Source organism: Labrus mixtus, chromosome 19 (assembly GCF_963584025.1).
Source record: "Labrus mixtus chromosome 19, fLabMix1.1, whole genome shotgun sequence".
NCBI classification, from domain to species: domain Eukaryota; kingdom Metazoa; phylum Chordata; class Actinopteri; order Labriformes; family Labridae; genus Labrus; species Labrus mixtus.
Genome location: NC_083630.1, coordinates 9,566,142 through 9,588,372, shown reverse-complemented (window position 1 = coordinate 9,588,372; position 22,231 = coordinate 9,566,142). Strand labels below are relative to the sequence as shown.

At 40.3% G+C, this 22,231-nt stretch overlaps 1 protein-coding gene across 1 annotated transcript in view; it reads right to left on the bottom strand.

The window, feature by feature from the left end:
• Positions 1-21,363, bottom strand: part of tgfbr1b (transforming growth factor, beta receptor 1 b) — a 66,226-nt gene extending 44,863 nt beyond the window's left edge. The window contains exon 1 of the mRNA XM_061064946.1: positions 21,297-21,363. Coding sequence (XP_060920929.1) covers positions 21,297-21,360 — 64 coding nt within the window. The 5' untranslated portion in view covers positions 21,361-21,363. The remainder of the gene's footprint in view (positions 1-21,296) is intronic.
• Between the last annotated feature and the right edge of the window lie 868 nt (positions 21,364-22,231).

Below are 22,231 nucleotides of genomic sequence, written 5' to 3'. Positions count from 1 at the left end.
ACTTCATTTGTCTCTACTTTTAGTAATATTCAGTTGGCAACAGATTGAGGTATAGAGTGCTGCTGATGAAGTCTTTCGCTCAGATTGAAAGTGTGTAAGAATACCTTACCATATTTCATGTAGTGTATTTCTTATTTTACAATTTGAACCAGAACCATATTCTGATTTAGGATTTCATTCACAAACTACTTTTTCTGTTCATGTCTGCCGCTAGGACTTTCCTTTAAACTTTCTTCACAAGCTGTATTTTTGAGTGGAGTGTCTGTGTGGAGAATGGAGGCCTGGGTATAATGGCCATGTTTCACAACATTAGATGCAGTCAGATGAAACTCAAGCTCCTTCTGCTACACTACTCAGATCATACAGAAACATAATGAAGATGAGACAACATGCTGTGTACAGCAATTAAACCAAGGAGAACCACAGATACAAAGTATCTGTTTCCACATCGATCATACATGAGCTACGAAGACATATTCAATACCGAGCGCCTTCATCGCTCCACTTTTCACACACTGTGACTGGACTTTAACACAAGAGGTGTAGAACAACAAGAACTCAAGTCGCCTTCAGCAAGTCATTAGCCAGCTATGAAACATACTAATTGATGTACAGAACAACTGTCCAGAAATGTTATTTTTTTTAAATAATTTGATTTAACAGCCAATTCATAGTAAGATAATAGTTTTCCCATCGCTACTGAAGAAGCTTTGTGTTCGATTCAGACCACAATGAAGCATCATGGGAACTATTTCCCGAGCTTGAGACAGTGAGTTAACCAAATTATCCTCAAAAAGGCTGTCCTTATCTAGCCTTTTCCCAGCCAAGTTTCACCCGTTTTAGCTTGCACACTTTTCATGAGCTTTATCTGTGCACCTTGAAGAGCTGTTTGAATGATTATCATGTCTCAGTGCAGTTCACTCCTATCTGCGTCATGCGCTGTATGGCAAAAGGAGGATGTATGAGCCAGCTAGGGGCCGAGGCCTTTAAACAGACTCGCTGAACAAAAATTTGTCTGCTGGATCAGCAAGTTTTTATCAATTATTCATTCCAGTTTTTCTCCGATGGATTCTTTCTTCAAGTATTAATCCTTTAACAGAAGATTAGTGGCTTCCTTCTAAACTCGTCTCTCTTGTCATAGGAGGTCCAGTGACCCCACCCTCCCCCATTAGATCCAGTCTGGATGAGGTTTCTTTCAACTGTACATCAAAATCACTAAATGCAAACTGATTAATTCTTTGTATCTATTAACCAAATCTGTTTATTTAAGAATACATTCTGTCACAGTGATTAGTAATACCTTGGGCTTATTTGCTTGCTAAATATGCAGACATGGTAGAAGTCTTTATTTTAATCAAAGAGAGTGCTTTGTGCTCAGTTGATGACATTTTTGAGTGGCTCTTGCAGTAAAAAGGTCAAAGAACTCTTGTCAGGGCCAACAGCTCTCTTAAAAAATGGCTGCCCTTAGGCTTTACTTGATTTGAAGAGGCAGGACAATTATTTAAAATATGTTAACAAGAAGGAAAGGGCGCCAGACTCTTAACATTCATGAATTGAATCCTAACCACACGTTTTATTGACAGAGAATATGAAGGATCTGGTTCAACATATCTGACCTCTATTCATTATTGGTAACTGAGGAGACAGTTCTTGTCTAATTTCTTAGATTTGAAAATGCCTTTCATTGTAACGGCTAAAGGGAGGATCAGGTTCAGGTTACTTTATTTGAAACCGTAGATCTGTTTGCAGCGGGGCGCTGGTGGCGCAGTGGTCATAAATCTTTAAAAAAGATCTGTTTGCAGCCAGTGAGATAGACATCCCTCATGACACACAGATTTCAAGACAAATGGAACAATGAACAACACATAAGAGAGAAGGAGATCTAAACCAACAAAAACCTAAAAATGTACAAGTGACTAAAAAATAAAGTTACAGAAGGGAGAGCTAAAGGGAGAGTTTACTGCTCAAACACAAGCTTTTTCCAGCAGTTCTCAGAGAGCTTTTTAGCGCTGCATGGAAAGGATATACTTTGAAAGGCCTGGTGAGTCTGCTTGTTTGTATAGAAACAAGAAAGCAGTGGACAGCTTCATGCTCTCATCAGCTTTGTCTTCAGCTGATTTAAAAAGAAGAAATGTAATAAATTCCAAGGGGTCTCAGGAGGCAAGACATGGCATAAGAAGCACAATGAAAAGGTAGCGGACGAAGCAACTGAGTCCGCTATACGATGCTGAATTGAGGCTCTTTGCCTTCATTTATTGATAGCTGTAGCTCTACACAATCATGATATCAACATAAGAATGGAGAAGGACTTACTGGCAAAGAGAAAATATGATGCAGCAGTTTCATTACATGCATGGAGGTTGCACATAGCTATGCATCGTGTATGTGCCGGTTGCAGAACAGTAAACGTCACAAACCCCTCACTCCCTCGCAGTGAATTTTCCTTGGCATGTCCTGCTGCATTTACACTAGTGCTGTCACTCCTTTTAAAAAAAAAAAATCTACTTTTAACGAATTAAGAATATGATACGTAACATTCAAACCCATTCAACCCGCCAGGGCGCCTTCTGCTGGATCAAACTGCAAACTACTTCAGGCGGCCTGATGCGCTGATAGACTGTATATTTTGAATTTGAACAGCTCATTACAGTTCTAAAGTGAACTCAACTTTTGATGTTTGCTGCCAAAATAAGGTCGACAAATACGGTTCAATACAAGCTGACTTTGTAAGTGCTTAGAGACCGTCAGTTGCAATATTCAAAGAATTAAAGGAAAGGAAAGTAAGAATGCGTGAGCTGACAACCCTGAGAACCTTTATGAAAAGGGCCACATTTAATTCACATCTCAATCAGGCTCTTTGCTCAGTGTAAGCAGGAAGCCAATCACAACGCTGTTCTGCAGAGCCAAGATGAATCACAAGGCCAGTGGAACTTGAAAGGTTTGAAATGGAGGTGAAATTAATTAAAGAGAGCTGTGAAACCCACAGTAAGCTTCATATCACATCCTATGTTGTCAAGTTCTAAGAACGACACATTGGAACGTTAAAGTGAGTAAGGATTGGAGTGTGTCAAAAAAAAAAGGAAAGTAAGAAATACATTTATCCTCTTTCAACTGGACAGTGCACCACGCAATAGTGAAAACAAATGCATTTTAGATCTGAAAATAAGCAAGTCACACTTTGGTCTTGCCTACTGAAATAAAGGAAATTCTCCTTTTCTCTATCTTATATAATTGTTAAGTTATGTCATTACGTTTTGGTCTGGTAAAATGGTAAATGTACTTGTCATAATTATCGGTTTATGTTTCATATTTGGTCAAGTAAATATGACCAGAGGTGACTTACCCCTGGCTGGGACACTTTAGGCAAAAACTATTTCAGATAAATGCCAAAAAGTTGTCACAGGCCACACAGCGCAGGTTACTCTTTGATTAGCAGGTGTCTTTACTTCTCAAAACCATTAAAAGGAATACAGTGTTTCCCCTACCATTATATTAGGGGGGGGCGTAAGTTTTACAGATGACCATGTGTGGGGTGACTGTAAATGTGTCCCCTCAATTTGTTAAAGCAGGTTGTTTAGTAGCATTGGTAACACGTAACATGATCATAAATAATGCAGTATAATGTTAATATTTCTATCCTAACAGCCTTCTCAGTATTTCCCCATTGCTTTCTGCAACAGAGGCGTTTCTCATTACACAGCATGGACCTCTTGCTGGTATTGAAAGTCAGTCTTCACATAATGGCTTTAATTACAGACCAGAATGACCAGCACAGTCCGTGATGTGCGAGTGCATTTAGGCACTTAAGGTTTGGCTAAACTGCAGGAGTGCAATTACCAGAGCTTAAATTATGCAAAGAGAGAGCTAAGAACAGGCCTTTTCGCTATAAAATGGCACAAAACAGTAAAAAGGTCAACTACTAATTTTCCCTGCAGAAAATTGCATTGTTTACCTTTTTCTTTTGTCCAACCAAAATTGAAACAGGCAGGGATATTCGAATCTATGGCAGCATGTCTTTACAAGCTGAAAGAAGCAAATATTTGACATTTTGCTGAAAATTACATTAGGCAGTGGAGCTGATAGGTTTTCACTTTATTCAATGTGTGTGCTTCCACTGGCTGAGAGAATGAATGAGGAAATTAAAACATAACGGCGAGCAGAAAAAAGGAAGCAACAGCATCATTATTTGCACAAAGATTGCCCAGGTCACACACCATTCAGGATATAACAGTCATCATCCCCGTCCTCTGAATCACTAGGAATTTTCCTGAATATTTCATACTGCATTGCCACATCAGCTCATCCAGACGTCATGCGGACATTTTAAAAGGGGATGCATGTGTATAAACACACCTTTTAAGGGAGATGCAGCCATTTCAGTTCAGTCCCAAAGCATCTGTTAGTAAAGGTGCTCAGTGCAACAGAGAGAGTATGCCAAAATACAACAAATAGAGTCGGAAATCGGGGAAAGAAGTAATTTATACCTTTCTGATAGAAAAGGACAGCTGTCATTAAAAGTAACGCATGAACACCAAGATTCATTCAAGTGTTTGTGTCGGCATGCCCCCCCCCCCCCCCCCCCCCCCCCACCCCACCCCACCCCACCCCCACCAACACCAACACTGTAAACCTAGGGGAAACACTGGTGTGCATGTATCTAGATACAAACACAAGGCCCGGCGCTGGTCCTGTGAGGCTTTTAAGGTGCAGTGTGAACATCCATTATGCGTCTAAATGAACCTAATGCCATTCTAGACAATCTGATTATGGCTAGATGAGCCATTATCACAACACTGTTGGGAGGAAAAAGAGGGGAGAGAACAAGTGAAGGAAAAACACACTGCTGTGGTCGTTCTTTTTGTTGATACAGTACAACATGAATGGTGGAAGCCCCAGGAGACGCTTGAAATGAAAAGCGGGGATAAAGTTTAATCTAATACATCAACTTACAGTAGAGGGCAGGAGGGAGGAAGAACCGGTGAAAGACAATGGCTTCACACTATACAAATCAATAGCAATTCAATTCCACAACCCCTACACCAAAACCATAAAGTTACACATACCTTGGCAATCACACACACACAGCCTTGAAACGTCCAAGGAAATAATTGAATTATCTAGCATTCAGTGTTCAGGCTCAACGCAGCACACAGAGATGAGGATGAAGTGCTGCAGAGGAAAAGACAGAGCCAGTCCTCTCAGCTCCATTCACCCAAACCCTGCGCTTCTGTGTTAACCATGTTGCTACAGTTTTTTAATCATAACAGTGAAGAAGAAAATTATTATTGCCACTTGTTTTTTTTTTTCAAATTCTTCCAATTTGACAATTTCTACAAGTTTTGTGCCACTCCATTGGAAGAACAGAATTCATTTTAGTGAACGTGTGACTGATTGTCCATCTCCCTTGATAATAAATGGAACCGGTTTCCCTTCTTTTATTAAATTCAATCGGAATAAAACACCAAAGCTAGTCCCTGTTACCTAAAACGACTACGCGTACAAAGCTTCTTTTTTCTCTCTCCAACCACTCAAAGCAATTTACACTCTTTTACACACATTCATCCAAAGAAGATCGAGGCTTCCATGCAAGGTGGCAGCCTGTTAATCAGTGCCTCTGACGACCGGCTCTGACTCTGAGCCATCTCAGCTCTCTAACAATTATTGTTAGGTCTATTCTTGGTGCAAAGATATTAACATAGACCACTGTATTGTGAACATTTCGTAACATCGCAAAAATATCGACTTTCATAACCGGCAAAAGCACAACCCTCAATTATTTCAGAGGCTCTTGACAGTTTTTTTTGTTGCCATATTTGAATGTTAAAAAAGGTTAGTTGATTATCAATTGGTTGGCTTTTTATTTACTTATTGATTAATGGAATAATCATAGCAGCACTCCCTTGGAGACTTTGAAAGATGAGCATGGTCTAAGGAGAAACACAAGGATCCAGAGTTTTGAAAATTGATCAATACTAGAGATTTGTCCTCTGCTCTTGCCACTTCTTTAATATGTCTTCAAAGTCCTGTCCTGTAAATTACTGGTGTGCATCTTTTGAGTCATGTCTACTTCCCTGTAAGTCTTATTTGCATGTTCTATTTCCCCATAATGTTAGGAAAAGTTATGACCAGACCAGATGTGGAAATGTTTTCATCTTGGTATTAGTCCTCAAGTGTCTGGCAAATAGGCCAACATCCTTTCCTCATGGGATCACATGCATTCTTGATTCACCCATTTGGCCCACATAGAACCAGCCACAACAAACCCAGCCCCAAAACAGACCTTGACTTTGAGGGCATGTATTCATTATTCTATGTATGCACTCAGTCAGGGGGAGAGAGAGAGTAAAACTGTAGGGGTCAACTACTAACAGCATAACCAGTCTCAAATCTTAGGAGTATACAAAAGGAGGAATAACTAGAGATTGGATTAATATGATTTCGATGGAACAAAAAGCACTTTTTAAGTAAGCAGAGAAATGTTCTCCTCCCTAGAGGTAGATAAAGCGTCTGTGTCAATCCGTGTCATGAACAAAGTCCTTTTTACTCAAGCTCCATAAATAAAGAGTCCAGGTCTGACATGAGGCACTTTGAATGAGAATCAAAATATTCAGTGAGTTACTTGCTGGGATCTGTGGGAGTGGTGTTGTTATTTCAAACGGCGATCCTGCATTAAACAACAGTCCCGCCTGAACTGTCGCGCAGTTTAAATCACAGCAACCAGGACGACCCTGAACTTGACAAAACCGTCTGATGAACACGTCTCCTTTAAATAACACTGCTTCCTATTAAGTCTTAGCCACAGAGGACAAAATAATACAGGTTGATGTCCAAATTACATAACAGGGCAGAATAATGATCAAAACGTTACAAAAATGTCTCTTCAATTATAAATTAAACATAGGTGGAGATATAGCTGACAAGCATCAAGGAATATTATTCAAGGAATCATTTTAATAGAGCTGTGAATCTTCACTGGTCTCACAATTCGATTATCCAGTCAACGATTCAATTCAATATCACAATGCATCACCATTCATCCTCAATTTTCTATATTACTGCAAATGGCTACTTTTTCATAAACAGAGACAAACAGTCAAAATATGAACTCCTTTTGTATAATTTATACTTTATATTATTTAAGTGCTTTAGACATCAATGTCATAATCAATATCTTTACATTGTAAGCTAAAATAAATACATCAGAGAGGTCCAGTATAGGTAATAAGTTTACGTTTTTGTGTTTTCAGTTTATTAGACAAGCGAAAGATGTTTTTAAGTCACTGTGTGTTCCCTTCTCAGGACGTTGTAGCCTTTAGCTGTGAGCTTTGTTCAGTGTTAGTTTTGTTTCTGTAATTTTTATTTCAGACGAGTTGTCTTAAGTTGCAACTGCTCTAAAGGCCCCATTTCCTGATATGAATGTTTCACATTAAAAGCACTACAAATACAGATAGGCCGGGGACTTTTATTGTGAAAAACTTGTTGGAAATAGAAAGTGTTTATCATCGAACGAACGCAGCTTTAGCGGAAGTGCACTTAGCGGTGATACTATCGGGAGTCTACTATGTTTACAGCTGCTCACTTTATCACAAGTCACCACCACAGCCCCCTTCTTTTATTTATCCTGGACTTAAGACAGCGAGGCATCAGTTTAAACACACTTTTGGCTTTAATGAAGATGCTAATCTGTGCTGCGGTCGGCTAAAGAGACACAGAGTCAAGCCGTTTCAGCCTGCAGCGGAGCACTGTGGTCTGAGGGCGGGGTCACACTGGCCATCCGTACCGTGCCCGAGCACGCTTCAACCCTAAAGTCCAGTTCGTTTGGCCAGTGTGACCACTCCGTGCCGTGCTCAGGCACGGTACACTTCCTTGGCTTTGGCACACTTCGGACAGGTGTGCTTTGGCGCGGTACACTTCATGCACGAGCACAAGCACGTGGGTACACAACGTTGACAGCCTTCATTATGGAGAAATCCAGAGTTTCATGGCTGTGTCTGACTAACGGGGGCTCAATATAAGCCACAAAGTAGCTGTCATGTTCTCCGTGTTGTTCTCCGATGTGGGAATGGCGCAGCGGGGGGGGGGGGGGCAATCGTGCAGATGGCCAGTGTGACCGCGCCCTGAATGTGCAGGACCAGCTGACTCTGCTCATAAAATCAGCAAGCACAGGACCGGGACTCAATTAACGTTGTTTCTGTCACAAATCCCTCTGTTAGCCGACATTACTTTTGTTTACACACCACCATGTCCGATATGTAAAATAAACTCACTCAATGCTGCGCAAAACAACAGCACTTAGCGGTTGGCAGATGATTTTTTCTAACCCTCATCAGCATCGATTACATCCTGTCCCTGCATCGATGCATTAATGTTCATGAAAATGCTGAAAATGGGTCCAACTGGCTGGAAGGACAAAAAACAGTTATGTCATCTGTAACCTTGGCCTGTGATCACTCATCTTAAACATCAATATTACTGAGCAACAGCTGGTGTCATTTATCTGTATTGATGTTAATTTTTGTTTGAGCAAATGACAACAATTTAATGATAATTTATTCATCTGCACAATCAGTCCCACACATTAGTGAAAAGCCGCAGAAGAAGACCAGATTTAGATGGTTTTACGTCATTCGTGTATTTTACATTGGGAAGAGGTTTCTGTAAAAACAACCTAGAAATGGATATTCAGATCCAAACCATTTCTCACAAAAACAGCTTGTTCCTCTTTCTTGATTCAGTGATGGACTATATCCTATATCAATCCTTCAATGGAGTATCTTGGATGAAGGTCCCAATGGCAAACACTGTGTCTTTAAATAACGGGGCGAGAGTGTAGTACTCATTTTTTCCCCTTTCCAAGAGCAATCCACCTCACCTCGGGCACGCCATTATCTACTCTACAAGCAACACCTTGGCAAGTGTGCAGTCACATCAACACATCACACCTCTCTCCTCACCCAAACCGTGTGCTGAATTAATTACTTTTGTCACCATGGTAACCACAATCCCAGTAAAGGGATTGGCTCTCCTCTATGGCAATACTCTTAAAGTCCTATTGTTAGTTTTTTTTTTTATTTCACCTCGTATTATTGCACTTTGGAGGTTTTCTTGAATGGTGGCTGATAGATTCACTGTTTGTTTACAGTATTTTAGTCTATTATTCCTTTCATTATTTTTATTGAGAAAATTCTCCAATAAAAGGTAAAAGCATGTCTTCTACATCTTTCCATACACAGTGTTCCAACAGAGACTTTAACTGTATGAGAAATCTCAACAAGACAGTAGTTATGTTAGAAATATGACAGGCATTCTCCTTTTTAATCTGTGAACCAGCAGCAGTACTACTCAAATAATACAGGTCTGACCCTGCATCTTGCCATGACAGCAATCGTTTCCCTTATTTTCTAATGCAATCATATTTGAATATTGTAGTGCAGAAGTAGAGCTGTCTTCGGCCGATTCCGATCTCCAATTTTGATCTGGTCTGAGCTGCTGAGGACGATTTTTGCTGATACCAATTTTCTTTCTTTAAAGCATTATAATTGGCAACAAAAACAAATGATTTTTGGACATTTTCAGGGATGAAAACTGACTGTTAGGTAAGGTAACTGTTTTTACAAAAATCTCTAATTTTCACTCAAACCCTTTGTTTTCTGTATTCTCCTTTATTTGTATGCAATCACTTATGGTTGAAGTGTCTCCTTGTATGTAAAGTATAACAAAAAAAGGAATTATCTTTTCGAATAATACATGAATTGCATTTTCTGTAATAAATTTCCACATAGAAAGATTCAAGCAGCCATCATTAACACTCTTTAGTCCGAGGTTTTAAATGTAACTCATTAATAAATTAAGTGATAGAAACAGTGAATTTCCCTGCTTCACTCTCAATTCTCCCTGACTCCTGAAGAAATTATCACTTAGATCTGTCTGCCTCTGTTTTGCACTACCTCAGTGAACAGTATTTGTGGTTGCAAAGAGTGTATCATGTTTATATCCGTTATTAATCAATATTAATCCATAATATTTCATGCAAAGAGATACTCCTCCGATCAGTTCAAACTCTTCAATAACGTGCTCATCCACTGAAGTTGTATCATCAAAGTGTTCTTCCGTGACTAAATAATATTAGGGGATTATTAATACAATATTTTAATGTGGGGACTGAAAACCGGCAGCTTCCGGTCACCTGGCCATCTATCGGTTCACCTTTAATTATTTTCCTTATTTGTACACATACATTTTTCAAAGATACCCACAGATATGACCACACAAGTCCCTCATCATATGGAAGGTATTACTTTATTATCGTATTCTCACTTCACGCTGTGAGGGACATATGTGAGTAAGGAACTTGGGAAGATATCAGGGACACAATGCCCTGACATTTTCAGGAGTGCATGTGTAAAAAGAGCTATGCTGTAAGTGTTCTGAATACAGCTATTTCAAAAGGAGGATATGTGTACCAAATGTTTTGTATTCTTGAAAGAAATCATTTCCTATAGATACTTTGTATTTATTTAACTATTTCATTCACTTATCCTTCAGGTGTAACAACTTTCCCCTCAGAAGAAAAATAGTATAATCCATCCTTTGGTATGGGCAACTTCTGCAGTCTGTGGCCAAACTGCATTTACGTTTAACATTACTTTGTTATCGTCACAATGGAGGCAAAAAAATGTTAGCGTCCACATGTTGCCCTGCCCCCACTCTGTTCCTTAGATAGTCTGTGCGAGTGTGTGTGTGTTGATTCACCCTCATTCTGTGGGACCGTTCAGCTCCCAAAGTCATTTCCATAGGTCATGGCCCCTCCCGCCCCATCCACCCTACTCCCCCCTTCAACCTCCAAGCTCCATTATGGCCTGCTCTTTGTCCATACCAGATGTGCTCCCTGTTACTTGTGTGTTGGATGAAGGGGCCCACTGCCCGAGACCCGGATGAACCTCCCCCTTGCAAACACAGCAGACCAGAAATGCTGCTATCTGCACGCCTGAATTGTTTGTTCTTGCAGGTCGAAGAAGGAGCCACAGCTCTGCCACTTGGTATAAACCAAAAAAAAAATACAACACAGTGTACTGGAAAGTCAGTGGCCAGCTTTAGACTTGAAACCAAAGCTTGAAGAGTGCAGGTAGCCTAAAGAGGCCGAGGAGAAAATAGAGCAACATGCCACCCTCTCAATAAAATCCTCTCCTTTGAGCAGGGGGGCACTGGATATAACTGTGCCCACGGTTGTCCGTGTTCCTAATCAAATTAGTAACAAATGATGCATACATTTTATACAGAAATATGGAGAAATTGATTGTAGCAAAACTGGTCATAGCTGTGCTAACTGTGTTGAAAATAAAGATTTTTAACCCACACAGACAGCAACATTGCCTGCAACTTGACCTCATAAAACACTGCGCACACGGAAACCTGCTTACTCCATCACATGACATGAATAAAGCTGAGGCAGCTTTTTTTGTTCCTACAAAACAAAGAGGAAGGTATAGAGGGACATACAGAAAAAAAATGGGAGGGGACAAGGCAGTACATCTGTCTGAGCCACTGCTCTTATAAATATGCAGTAGCTTGATCTAAAAGGTTAGACAGCCTGCACCCAGGCAGCTGCTTCATCCCAGACACAGTGTTCATCCTATCACACACACACACACAAACAGTCTCTTTATATTAGATATATTTCAAGGAAAAGTTTCCTATCACAGATGTACTTCACTCAAATAAGCCTGCCTGTCAGTCAGGGCAAGGCTGTCTCGGTTGTTAAAATAAGGCTCTGCTTCAATGTCCACTCCAGCAGAAAGGATACTCCAACTCATTGTGGTGCTGAAAAACATGTGCATCCTTTGATGTTGCATGTATAGATAAATAAGCCATGTGACAACGTTGCTTTTTAGCCACAAGCAGTGAAGATGTAAAGCTGGTAGCTTCAAGTATTGTGTCTTTAAGGTGTTTTTCTTTCAAAAGACCTCTTGGGATTACTTATGCATTGCTCTTAGATCCAGCTGATATCATCTGTGACAGAAGCAGTGTCTGCATAAACTGCTTGAAGAGCTGCATAGTACTTTCTTGTAGATTATATTTGTTGAGAATGAAAACATTTCAAAAAATGTTTTTGTTTCAATGTAAGCAGTTGATAACTAACATGTCTGACTTAATTTGCCTAACCACACATGGCATGTGCTCTATTGTGAAATTTCCAGATACGACACATGTAGATGTTGAATCTTTATATATTGCTATGCTCTTCCTCGAAGTAGATACAAATGAAGACATGGTATTAGAACACTACGATGTGGGGGAAATGTATGCAGAGCTGCAGGTGCAACGTTAAAATTAAGTTTCACTTTAGAGAACTGTTACGGTTATGCTTAAACTCAATAACTTATTCTATTTCAGTGGTGTTACGGCTAGAGGCCACAAACATATTTCAATCTGTGCTTCTGAGACAGGGCAAAGGATGACAATATTTTATCCTAATGTTCTTCAGTTTTAAGCAATAGTTATTCCAATGTTGGTGTTCAGATTCTAAACACCCAGCCCATAAATACTTGCAAGACTCCTCACAAATCTCAAATTACCTTTATAAAACAAACTGGCATGCCTCTCTGAATTTACACAATATGGTCTAAGCCGAATGGTCCCAACTGCAGGGCGGTCTGAGATAAATTACTCCATCACTTCCGAAGCGGGCAGATACACACACCAACATTTCCAGAGAGAACCCTCCTGTGTTGAGCAGGGACAGTGGAAAAGGTGGGGGTGGAAGTTAATGGAGGCCAGAGAGGGGAGGGCGGTTTGAAGCAGCTGACTCACGGTTCAGACTCAACTGGCTGACTGTCTACTTGGCTCTGAAGTCCACGGCTTGCCTGGATATTGTTACAAACTATTACGCTGCCTTATACCGGTTTTCTTCCCAAAACTATTTTCTAATGGTTTTTTGTCAATTCTATTTTTCTCCACATCATTCTTTCCCCCTACTTTGCGTGTAGTGTGACACAAAAATCCCAAAGCATGAAGTAAGTGCACTAAGAAATAAGACAATTATTGAGAAGCCTGAGGTGCAAGAATGCATGACTGTGAGTCTTAAAGAAAACAGCCATAAGCTAGGGCTGTAAAGTTTAAACTGGAGGAAAATTATGGCATTGCAAGATATCTCAACAGCTGATGACAAAAAGTAACACGAGTGTTTTTGGATATGGTGCAATTAAAACAGGCAAAACGGTAGAAAATGTGATGGATTTGGTTGCCCACACAAGCAGCTAATTTTTCAAATACGCATGTTGAGCATGATTCCCTTCGACTCGTGTTTTTACGTCTTAGTTTAACTCTTAAATGTTTTATGTTGAGGCTGACCCTTAACATTTGTAACATGTCACCCCCAACATTTCCTGTCACATCTCAAAAAAGGGGCAAAAAAGGCCCAACAACATCTTTAAACAAAATATGACCATCTGCTATTAAAACGGCAGATAATTTTGCCCATTAACTTTATATTTAAAAAGTTATTCAATGTTCCTGGATCACTCCCTCCATCTGCTCCTATAGGCTTCATTGACTTAATGATTTTCTCTCTGCCTTCAACTCAAGACATTCCTGTTTTCGAATCCTGCCTGGCAGAGATTTTGCAAGATAAGATCTGTTTGCCCCAAGCAACACCATTTTGTTTCTCTCATTCATATGGTGGAAAAAAAATCAGCTGCAAGTTTACACTATCCCAGATGTCAGAAATCTTACTGGATGTTAGGCGAAAGACTTAAAAAGACAAATCAGCACCTTGACATGATGGTCAGACCTCCAGCAACACACAAAGGCTGAACTCAGTTTTCAGTTCAGCCGTGACATGCAAAACCAAACATAAAAGACCTCGAGACCTACAAAGGCAGACTGACCAGAAATATGTTGCACTTCTGCTGTTAAAAAGTTGACATTCACTATGAATTCTAAACCATGACAAACTTTGTATTGTCAGTGTATTGATGATTTTCTATGCCAAAAATACAAAGTGTCAACATGTCATCTGAAAGGTTATGGAGTATTGATTTCCTCTGAATTAAAAAAAACAAACTAAACTGATTGATAACCATTCAGAGAGTTATCTACCTCGTGGCTGATGTAAACAGGCACTCACATCAAAACTGTGAGTATGCGTCTGTCCACCAATAAATAGTCCACTGTTTCGATTAGGAAGTCAACCTATTTACACGCATTAGTTTCTATTCAAGCCTTATTTGGACATGAATTTAATTATTGTGGAAAAGAGGTTAAATCACTAAGCTCTTTCCACAGCTTCTATCACATTGAGCCTTTCTCTGTCCGTACATTATTTTGTTTTCACATTTACAATCCTGAAAATTTCAAGAATATTTCAGGAGGACTGCCCCCTTGCACCTTACAGTACTATCCCTGTAGGAGAGGAGGGGTAGGGTCTCAGGAGGCAACGCATGAATGAAAAAGAACAATGCAGAAGTGATGAATAAAGCAACAGAATCCGCTGAGATTTGTTTTGCCTTTGAATCAATGCCAACTGTAGTTTGTCATGTTTACAATATCAACAAGAGAGAGGAGAAGAACATACTAAGGTGAACAGAAAACATGGAGATCGAACCGGTCACATCCATACATTCTATGGTCAAGTTCCAGTGGCAGGACAGTAAACGTCACCATTCCCTCCCGGTGAATTCTCCTGAATATTCTGTGTTCACACATCAGCTCACCCCATGTTAAAAACAATAAGGAATTACATTTAAATTGAATTGAAGAGGAAGATCGATGGCTCTGCAGTAAAACCGTAAGACAAATTCAGGTGACAGGGTTTAGGGTTTTTATTAACTTACCTCTTATAACGTTCTTACTGCAGAAAGCCTACAATTATCAGAAAATAGTAAACTGGTAGGCAAACAGTATTCCGTGGTTCAGCACTGCAACAAAAATATTGTTATTGGTCATTAAACAAAGGGTCCCCGGTTCCATCTAATTGCTGAGCTCTGCTTGAGTGCACACAAATGCACCAATCGCAAATATGCCAAGTCACTCAGTTCAACATTGCCAGAGAAAGCACATGATGTAAATCGTGGCCCTTACAGGAATACACACACTGGCTCCTTCTCTGCCTTCAAAGTGGCCTCCTCATTAGAGTGGCCTTTTGAAAAATACAAAAATTTCACAAACATTGGCGCAGTAAGGCATCACATATAACTACATGATGTCATGCAGTGAAAGCGGCTGTTTTTTTTGTGAAGACGTAAGCGTCAGGTTGGGTAAAATGTGAGCTTAGGCTTCATAGAGATGGTTTGGGCGGAGGCTTCATGTTTAAGACACAGGCAGCTCTCTTTTTCTGACACAAAGCAAAGTCTAGGGAAAAAAAAGATAATTCTGAAAGAAGCCAAACAGTTTATCAGACTTGATTTGTTGCATTCAGTCAATATGGCAGACAGTTGTTTTTTTTTTTTGAGAAATTGACTGTTTAGATGCATACAAATTATACTTGCATATAAAACTGTTATCCAAGCCAATAAAAAGCGGCAGGACAAAGCCTCAAATGTGTTGTTGTGGGGAGGGGGTTGCAAGTATGTGAACTTCTACCATTTCTGAGCCAATTAGCCTGATACTTGTGTTTTTATTGCTTGACCTCATTAAAGTGACTAATAATGGCTGTCTGATTGAAATCACTGGCACAGCAAGTATCAAGTGTAGCAGTTGCCTGGGCAATGGGACTAAAAATGTTATCACGCTAAAAAAAATGTTGATATCGATGATTATAACGATAAATGTCAAATCATTATTTCTTTCAAACTGACAGTCTGATTTTGCTTCTGAGTGAAAGTTGAAGAAACCAGATGGTTAATTGGGGTTTAATTGGGGTTTGTCAGAACATGACAAACTTCTTTAACAGAAGAACATTTCACAATCAGAAGCCCAGTGCACGGTGCTGGAAAACGCTAAATATGACATCCAGTCAAAATGTGAATCCCGCTTGATTTTCAGAGATACATGAGCTGTCCCTTGGAGAAGCCCTATTTTTTTAACTATTTATGGTTTTGGGTACGATGCAAAAAAGTGCCAAAAAAAGGTAACTTTGCCGTAACATATTTTATACAACAAGCCATTTCATAAATTACACGTTAAAGTTATGGAAACAATATGGTTGTGCTTTAAACTAAAGCCTTTCTTAGGGGGCTGTTCCTCTACTATACCTTGAAACTCCTTCTTAAGGCACCTTAAAGTTGATTGTGATGGGTACCTTAAAAATAATGCAAATGGGGTCAATTCAAAGAGATTCTAGTTAGAAACAGCCACCCAAGGGTTACAACCTTGTACTCTTTCAGTACCAAGCAAATATCATCTCTGTTTCATACAGAAGGACCTCAGGTGACAGCCATTAATGGAAGTTTTCTAAAGATGATGGTTTCACAACTCATTGTTTGTCTCCTTAGCAGCCACAGTAATTAGTGATGGCATTGGCATATGACAGAGACAATACATGCCCCTTGATGTCCAAAGACGCCTACGCTCTAATGCTTTCAACGGCTTAGCACACATCTAGAAATTTTCAGGGGTGCATATGTGAAAACTTAAGACACTTAAAAATCCGAACCACAGTTTATTGCATTTTCATTGTCAAATTCTGTGATTCTGTCTGTGTTCACAGCATTGCAGAAATCATCGCACCCTACATTGTCCATGTGAAAAAAGCTTTAAAGCATTACTTATGTGTGCAGGAATCTCTATCATTATTTGTGTAAGACTTGAAGGAAATGGACATTGTATGTCAATAGCACCCATAAGCCCAGCAGGACCGTCTCACTTCTCTGATATTTGTAAATAAATATGACAAATCTTATCAGGAGAAACTTGTCTACAATTATTACATACTAAAATTGGGTCTTACTCCAATCCCTGTCCTATCTTAGGTGAATAAGCATGATTTTCTCCTCTCACAGACGTAGAATCCGCAGTAGAGCAGAGTAGTTTCCCTGGCCTCCCCATGAAGAAGAGCAAAGTGGGGGGCCGGTCATTAACGCATTGGTGCCTTTGAATCCGATGGTCACTGGCATGGCTACAACCTCTCAAATTAGTCGTGGTTCCTTGGGCCAGGACAACGGCGTCCAGGGTCACCCGCATGCCTGGCATTCCTCTACTGCTTGTACTGACAGCGGCCGCACAGAGCACCTAGAAAAACAACGCTTCACAAGCATTTCGTGGAAACACACAACTGGTCCACAGCAGCTGGGGAGGGGGGCAAAAATACAGTGCAGATGAAAGTAAGAGACAAATATCGATTTCCAACAGCCTCTGTGGAATTTGTTACAGCTTTAGTATCTAGATAAAAAAAACACCACAATGTTTCTGGTGAACCCTACAGAAAAGAGGAAGCTGGGCTCCCACTGTGGCCTTGATGAAAAGTCCCATGACTATTGCCTTTCTGTGAAATATTACTTCCTGATTTGTGTCTATTTTTCTCAAGAAGTGCTCTTTTTTTAACTACAATCCAGCCGAAGAGCACTTTAGCTGTTACAATGTCATTGTATGATTACAACCCTGAACCCTCGAGTGGATTTTACTGGACCAGTTACAAATAGTAGAGTTTCAAAAAGTGGCAATGATGATGCTGGAATGGAAATTTGAACCTGCTTTGGCGGTAGATAAAAATTGTAAAAATATATTAATCTGCAATCTGTAAAAATTGCTTATTTGACTTAGCATTATATAGCATGCTTACACTTCTGCTGGAGCTTCAAGTAATGTGAAATTTAATTTTGATTAAAATGCAGATTAATTTTAGAGTTATTTCACTCTGGAAATGCAGAAAATTGTGAGATTTCCCTGAGCCCAGTGTGATCTTTTAATGTTGCTTGTGTTTGGTCCCACCAACATCACCACCCACACCCAAACCACTTCATTTAATATAAGACTGAAAAGAGGTGCCAATATCATGAATAACCAAGTATTTAAAGTAGCTATTCAGCATCACCGCTACTAAACACAAGCTTAGTAGCAGATAAATCAAAACAACTATACCCTTTCAGCTGAAGGTCCACAGATATTTCCTGCCTATGTTTCTGCCATGATTGGAGGCAGAAGACAGATTAAACAGGCATGCCTGCCATTGCCACGGTGGTTTTGTCCGTATTTTGTCAGTTTGAAAAGTCGGGAGCCAGGTAACCGGCTCGTGGCTGTGCTCTCACTGTGCGAGTGTGTGCACTAGTTTTAGTAGAGCCCGACCGATTAATCGGCTGGCCGATAATATTGGCCACCTAAGCATACCAAGTGACTGTCAGTGTCTGCTAATTTTTATTGCAGATGTGCACCGATATTACTAGATTTATTAACAAGTCAAATTGCATTTAATTTGAGTGTTGTTGTATTACACTAGCAGTTCTCTGTCACCAGCAGAGTGTGCTATATAGATTACAACTAGCATTATCACTCTCCAGAGTGCCAGGCAGTGATGCACGAACATGCACAGTTACTTTCCAGTCGAGTGACCATCTTGTGTTTCTTATATATATTTTACAAAAGTGCTTTATAACTGCACTTGAGGGATCAACATAATACATGTGTCAAAGATAGATCTAAGAAAGATATCAGATGGTATATATCGGTATCGGATTTTCTCATTCCCAGCCTGTAATCATACAGTGCATGTCCAACTTTAGTGATATTGAAGCAATTTCAAATTAAATCTTTATTTAAAAAATTGGGATGGTTAAATTTTATTCCATAGCAAGCATAGTAGCATCCTTGGCGTAGTAAGAGCTGAGATAACATCCTGTACTGTCAGGGACAATCAGAATTGATTCAGTCTCCCTTGACAGTGGCTTGCATTGGACTCAAAAGTGCTGACACAACACTCATCCTTTATACGAGACACTCTGGCTAAATGTGGCCAGTTCACTTGCAATGCCTAGAAGGGGCTAGGGGAGGAAAGACTGGGAGCAGACAAATGAAACTGGAAGGTGGGAGGGCTGAGGGGAGAAAGGGAGAAATGAGTGACAGAGCATGAGGATGGATCCTGTTAGGCAGGAGGATGACTGAGGCTGGAGGGATGAGGAGAGTAATAGTGACACCACCTACTTTAGCCCGCTCCCAGCACTGGGATGTGCACGGAGTGAGCAGTGCAATGCTGAATGTGAATAAAGCGAGAAGCAAGTGTGTGTGAGCTGCAGGGGTGTGGTCGTGAACACGGCAGAGCAACGTGACATGTTAAGGTGTAAATGAAGGTGTTCTCGGGTTAGAAATATCCGTCCTTTCAGAATATATCTAATATCTAATGCAGAAGCGTATTATTCCATCTGATGTGCGCATGAGCATTGATTCCTTATTTTAATCTGTGTATCAGGTTATCTGCATTTCAAATATAGGCTTCTTTTCTGATGTTAATGATGCAGCTCCGGCCATGACAATCCTATTGCTGGACAAAGAAAGCGGGATTCCCACCCTTCTTGTGTGTCCTTGAGACAACATATCAATTTAATAACCAGCCTGCATGTGAGGGAGCAACGGGGGTATATGAGGACACAGATGAGCTTTTGGCATGACTGGGTTCTGCTGAGATCTTTATGTATGCTGTTTGAAGAGCATGCTCCTCCACTCATAATCAGGCTCCCTCTCCCACTCTCTCTCTCTACACAAAGGAATGTCACACAAAGGAAACGCGTTGAGTATGCGAGTCAACAGGGGAAAAAACACTATCGGCTGTTTGTATCTGTATTTTTTTTTAAATGTGCTGACTACAGAAACAAAGAAGACACTTCCGTTACATATTTTTAATTAAAAAAAAAAAAATCTCGGCATAAGGAGAGCATGCATCGTAGCAGTCGCGGTGTGTCAGTGCCTTTCTCTAATGAGGAGCGATTAATGCCGAATACAATTCACAAATGTGAAGCCATTCTGCATATCAGTAACCATAAACATCCCCTTTTAACAAGACTGGGTTTTCCAAAAGACCTCCGTTAATCCGGCATGAATGAAAAACGCTAAACCAGTCTTCCTCCACTGCAGTTACAGACCCTGAACCCAAACTATCACTACAAGGTTGATTTACAAAAACAGAGCTTTACTGAAAATAGGTGCTGCTTAGAAGTCGGCCAACCAATTGAGAATAAAAGTCGTCAACAAATGTGGAATTGAAAATCAAACAGCGTAAAAGTGTTACATTTTGAATGTAGTTTGGCGTATGTAGGCGCGGTGCTCTGTGAAACTGGGAGGATGAAGTGCATCTTTTGACAGCAAGCTACGGGACAAACTCGCTCATGGTTGATCCTCTTTACTCATAAAAAGATAATTGTATCACATACTATCATAAAATATGTAAATTCCCAGACAGCAAAGCGTCGTTTCGACGATAAAGGAAACATGTCGAAACTCTTTTGTAGTTTCAACACTGCTATCGGAAGCAGCTAAGAGCTAGTAGGCTAACGTCGTAGCTTTGGTAATCTGACAGACAGTTTAACAACAAATGTAAAGTTTAAGCATTGAGTTAACTAATTATTTAAGGAGGTGAGACAGCATGGGGATGAAAAGTTATAACACTTCACAACAAACACTCGGGTTGAAAAAGTCAGAAATTCGCTGTTATCTCTAGGAAGTGTACAAAAACTTATATCCAATACATGTCCGAGCAAGACGTCACTGTCATATACTATCTCTGATAACATCAAAAAACTTATATCCAATACATGTCCGAGCTAGACGTCACTGTCATAAACTATCTCATCAAGTGACATGAGGTGCACACCAGAGATAACGGTTACCTGTAAAAACACAGAACCACTCAGCCATGACACAAAATAAACTTTTGAAGTGCAACAACCACTTTACCCCCCTACCAAACTCCAAGGGGGCGAATGCTTTAACCACAAAGTAGTAAATGAACAACCAGTGCTTGACAAAAAGCAAACATCCACTCGGTGATGCTGCCAACTTTGTATTTGCGAAACTGAGGACTGTTCCTCCGGACGGACTCCACTGCTCTTTGTTGGCAAAGCATATTCCAAAGACCAAAACCCAGCCGAAGAGAGGCCAGCTTTGGTTCTGAGCTATAGCCCTCGGCCCTTTTAAGTCCAATGTGACTTTTTGCTGCCTGCTCCTTTTTTTCCCAGACAATAAACATTCCTCCGACAGGCAGCAGCAGGCTGGCCACCGACCCTGCGCCATCTTAGTTAGACACACTCTGCTTCTTCAGGCTTCTTGAACAAAGAGCTTTTCCAGCGGAACTGGTGGGACGCAGGAGTTTAACTTGTCAGGACGAGCGAGAAACACGAAATACTAGTCCGCGTTGTCCGTTTAAGGGCACTTACCGTTATTTTCTTGTATCCTTGTCCAGAACAGGAGGACGAGCAGAAGGCATGGTGTTGCATCCATCGTGGCTACGGACCAGACTGGCAGCAGACTGCTAACTTCTCCAAGCGCTGAGAAAGGTAGATGCTAATTGGCTAATAGAGTCTCAAGACCCGCCCCTTGAGTGCTTCCTCGTGTGATAGGCGATGCTGATTGGCGGAGAAACCTGCCACGTCACAACCCACTGGAGATACTCTACCACTGCTGTAAACAAACACTGTTGCTATTCACTACAGCGACAGAATATTTATCTATCAGTTTAAACTCATATTACTTCTTTAATACAATTTTTTTTTTTTTTATAAATTACTGAATCTGGTAGCCTATAGTATAAAAAGAAAACTCCTAACTAATTCCTAACTTCTATCTTTTCAAATGCCTTGACATTTTTACTTTCCTATTTATTTGAAAAAGAGATATTCTGCTATGTTTTCTGAAAACCTTATTTAGTCAGACGCTAAACGTCTGGGTTATGTATAAATCCTCTCTACACAGACTTACCATAAATAGAAACCCCTACAGAAAAGAACGTCTTTGTAGGGAGACAAACACTTTTGTGGCAGAGGATGACAGAGAGGAAGGTGACACTCATGTGATTTTTTTCCAGACAGAAAGAACATGTCACAGTGGCTCAGACTGAGGGAACATAGTAATAATAACCTCAAACAATCAGAGATAGCAGTCTTACTGCTGCTTCCACCCTCCCAGATAAGATATCCTTAATGACATGCTGTGGCTAGACCCGTGTGCATTGTCCATATGTCAGTCTTTCACACAGAAACACAAGCACACACACAAACACACAAAGACAGATGCCTTTCACAATATCAGCACCTTACACACACACACACTCACACACACACACACACACACACAAGCACACAAACACACACAC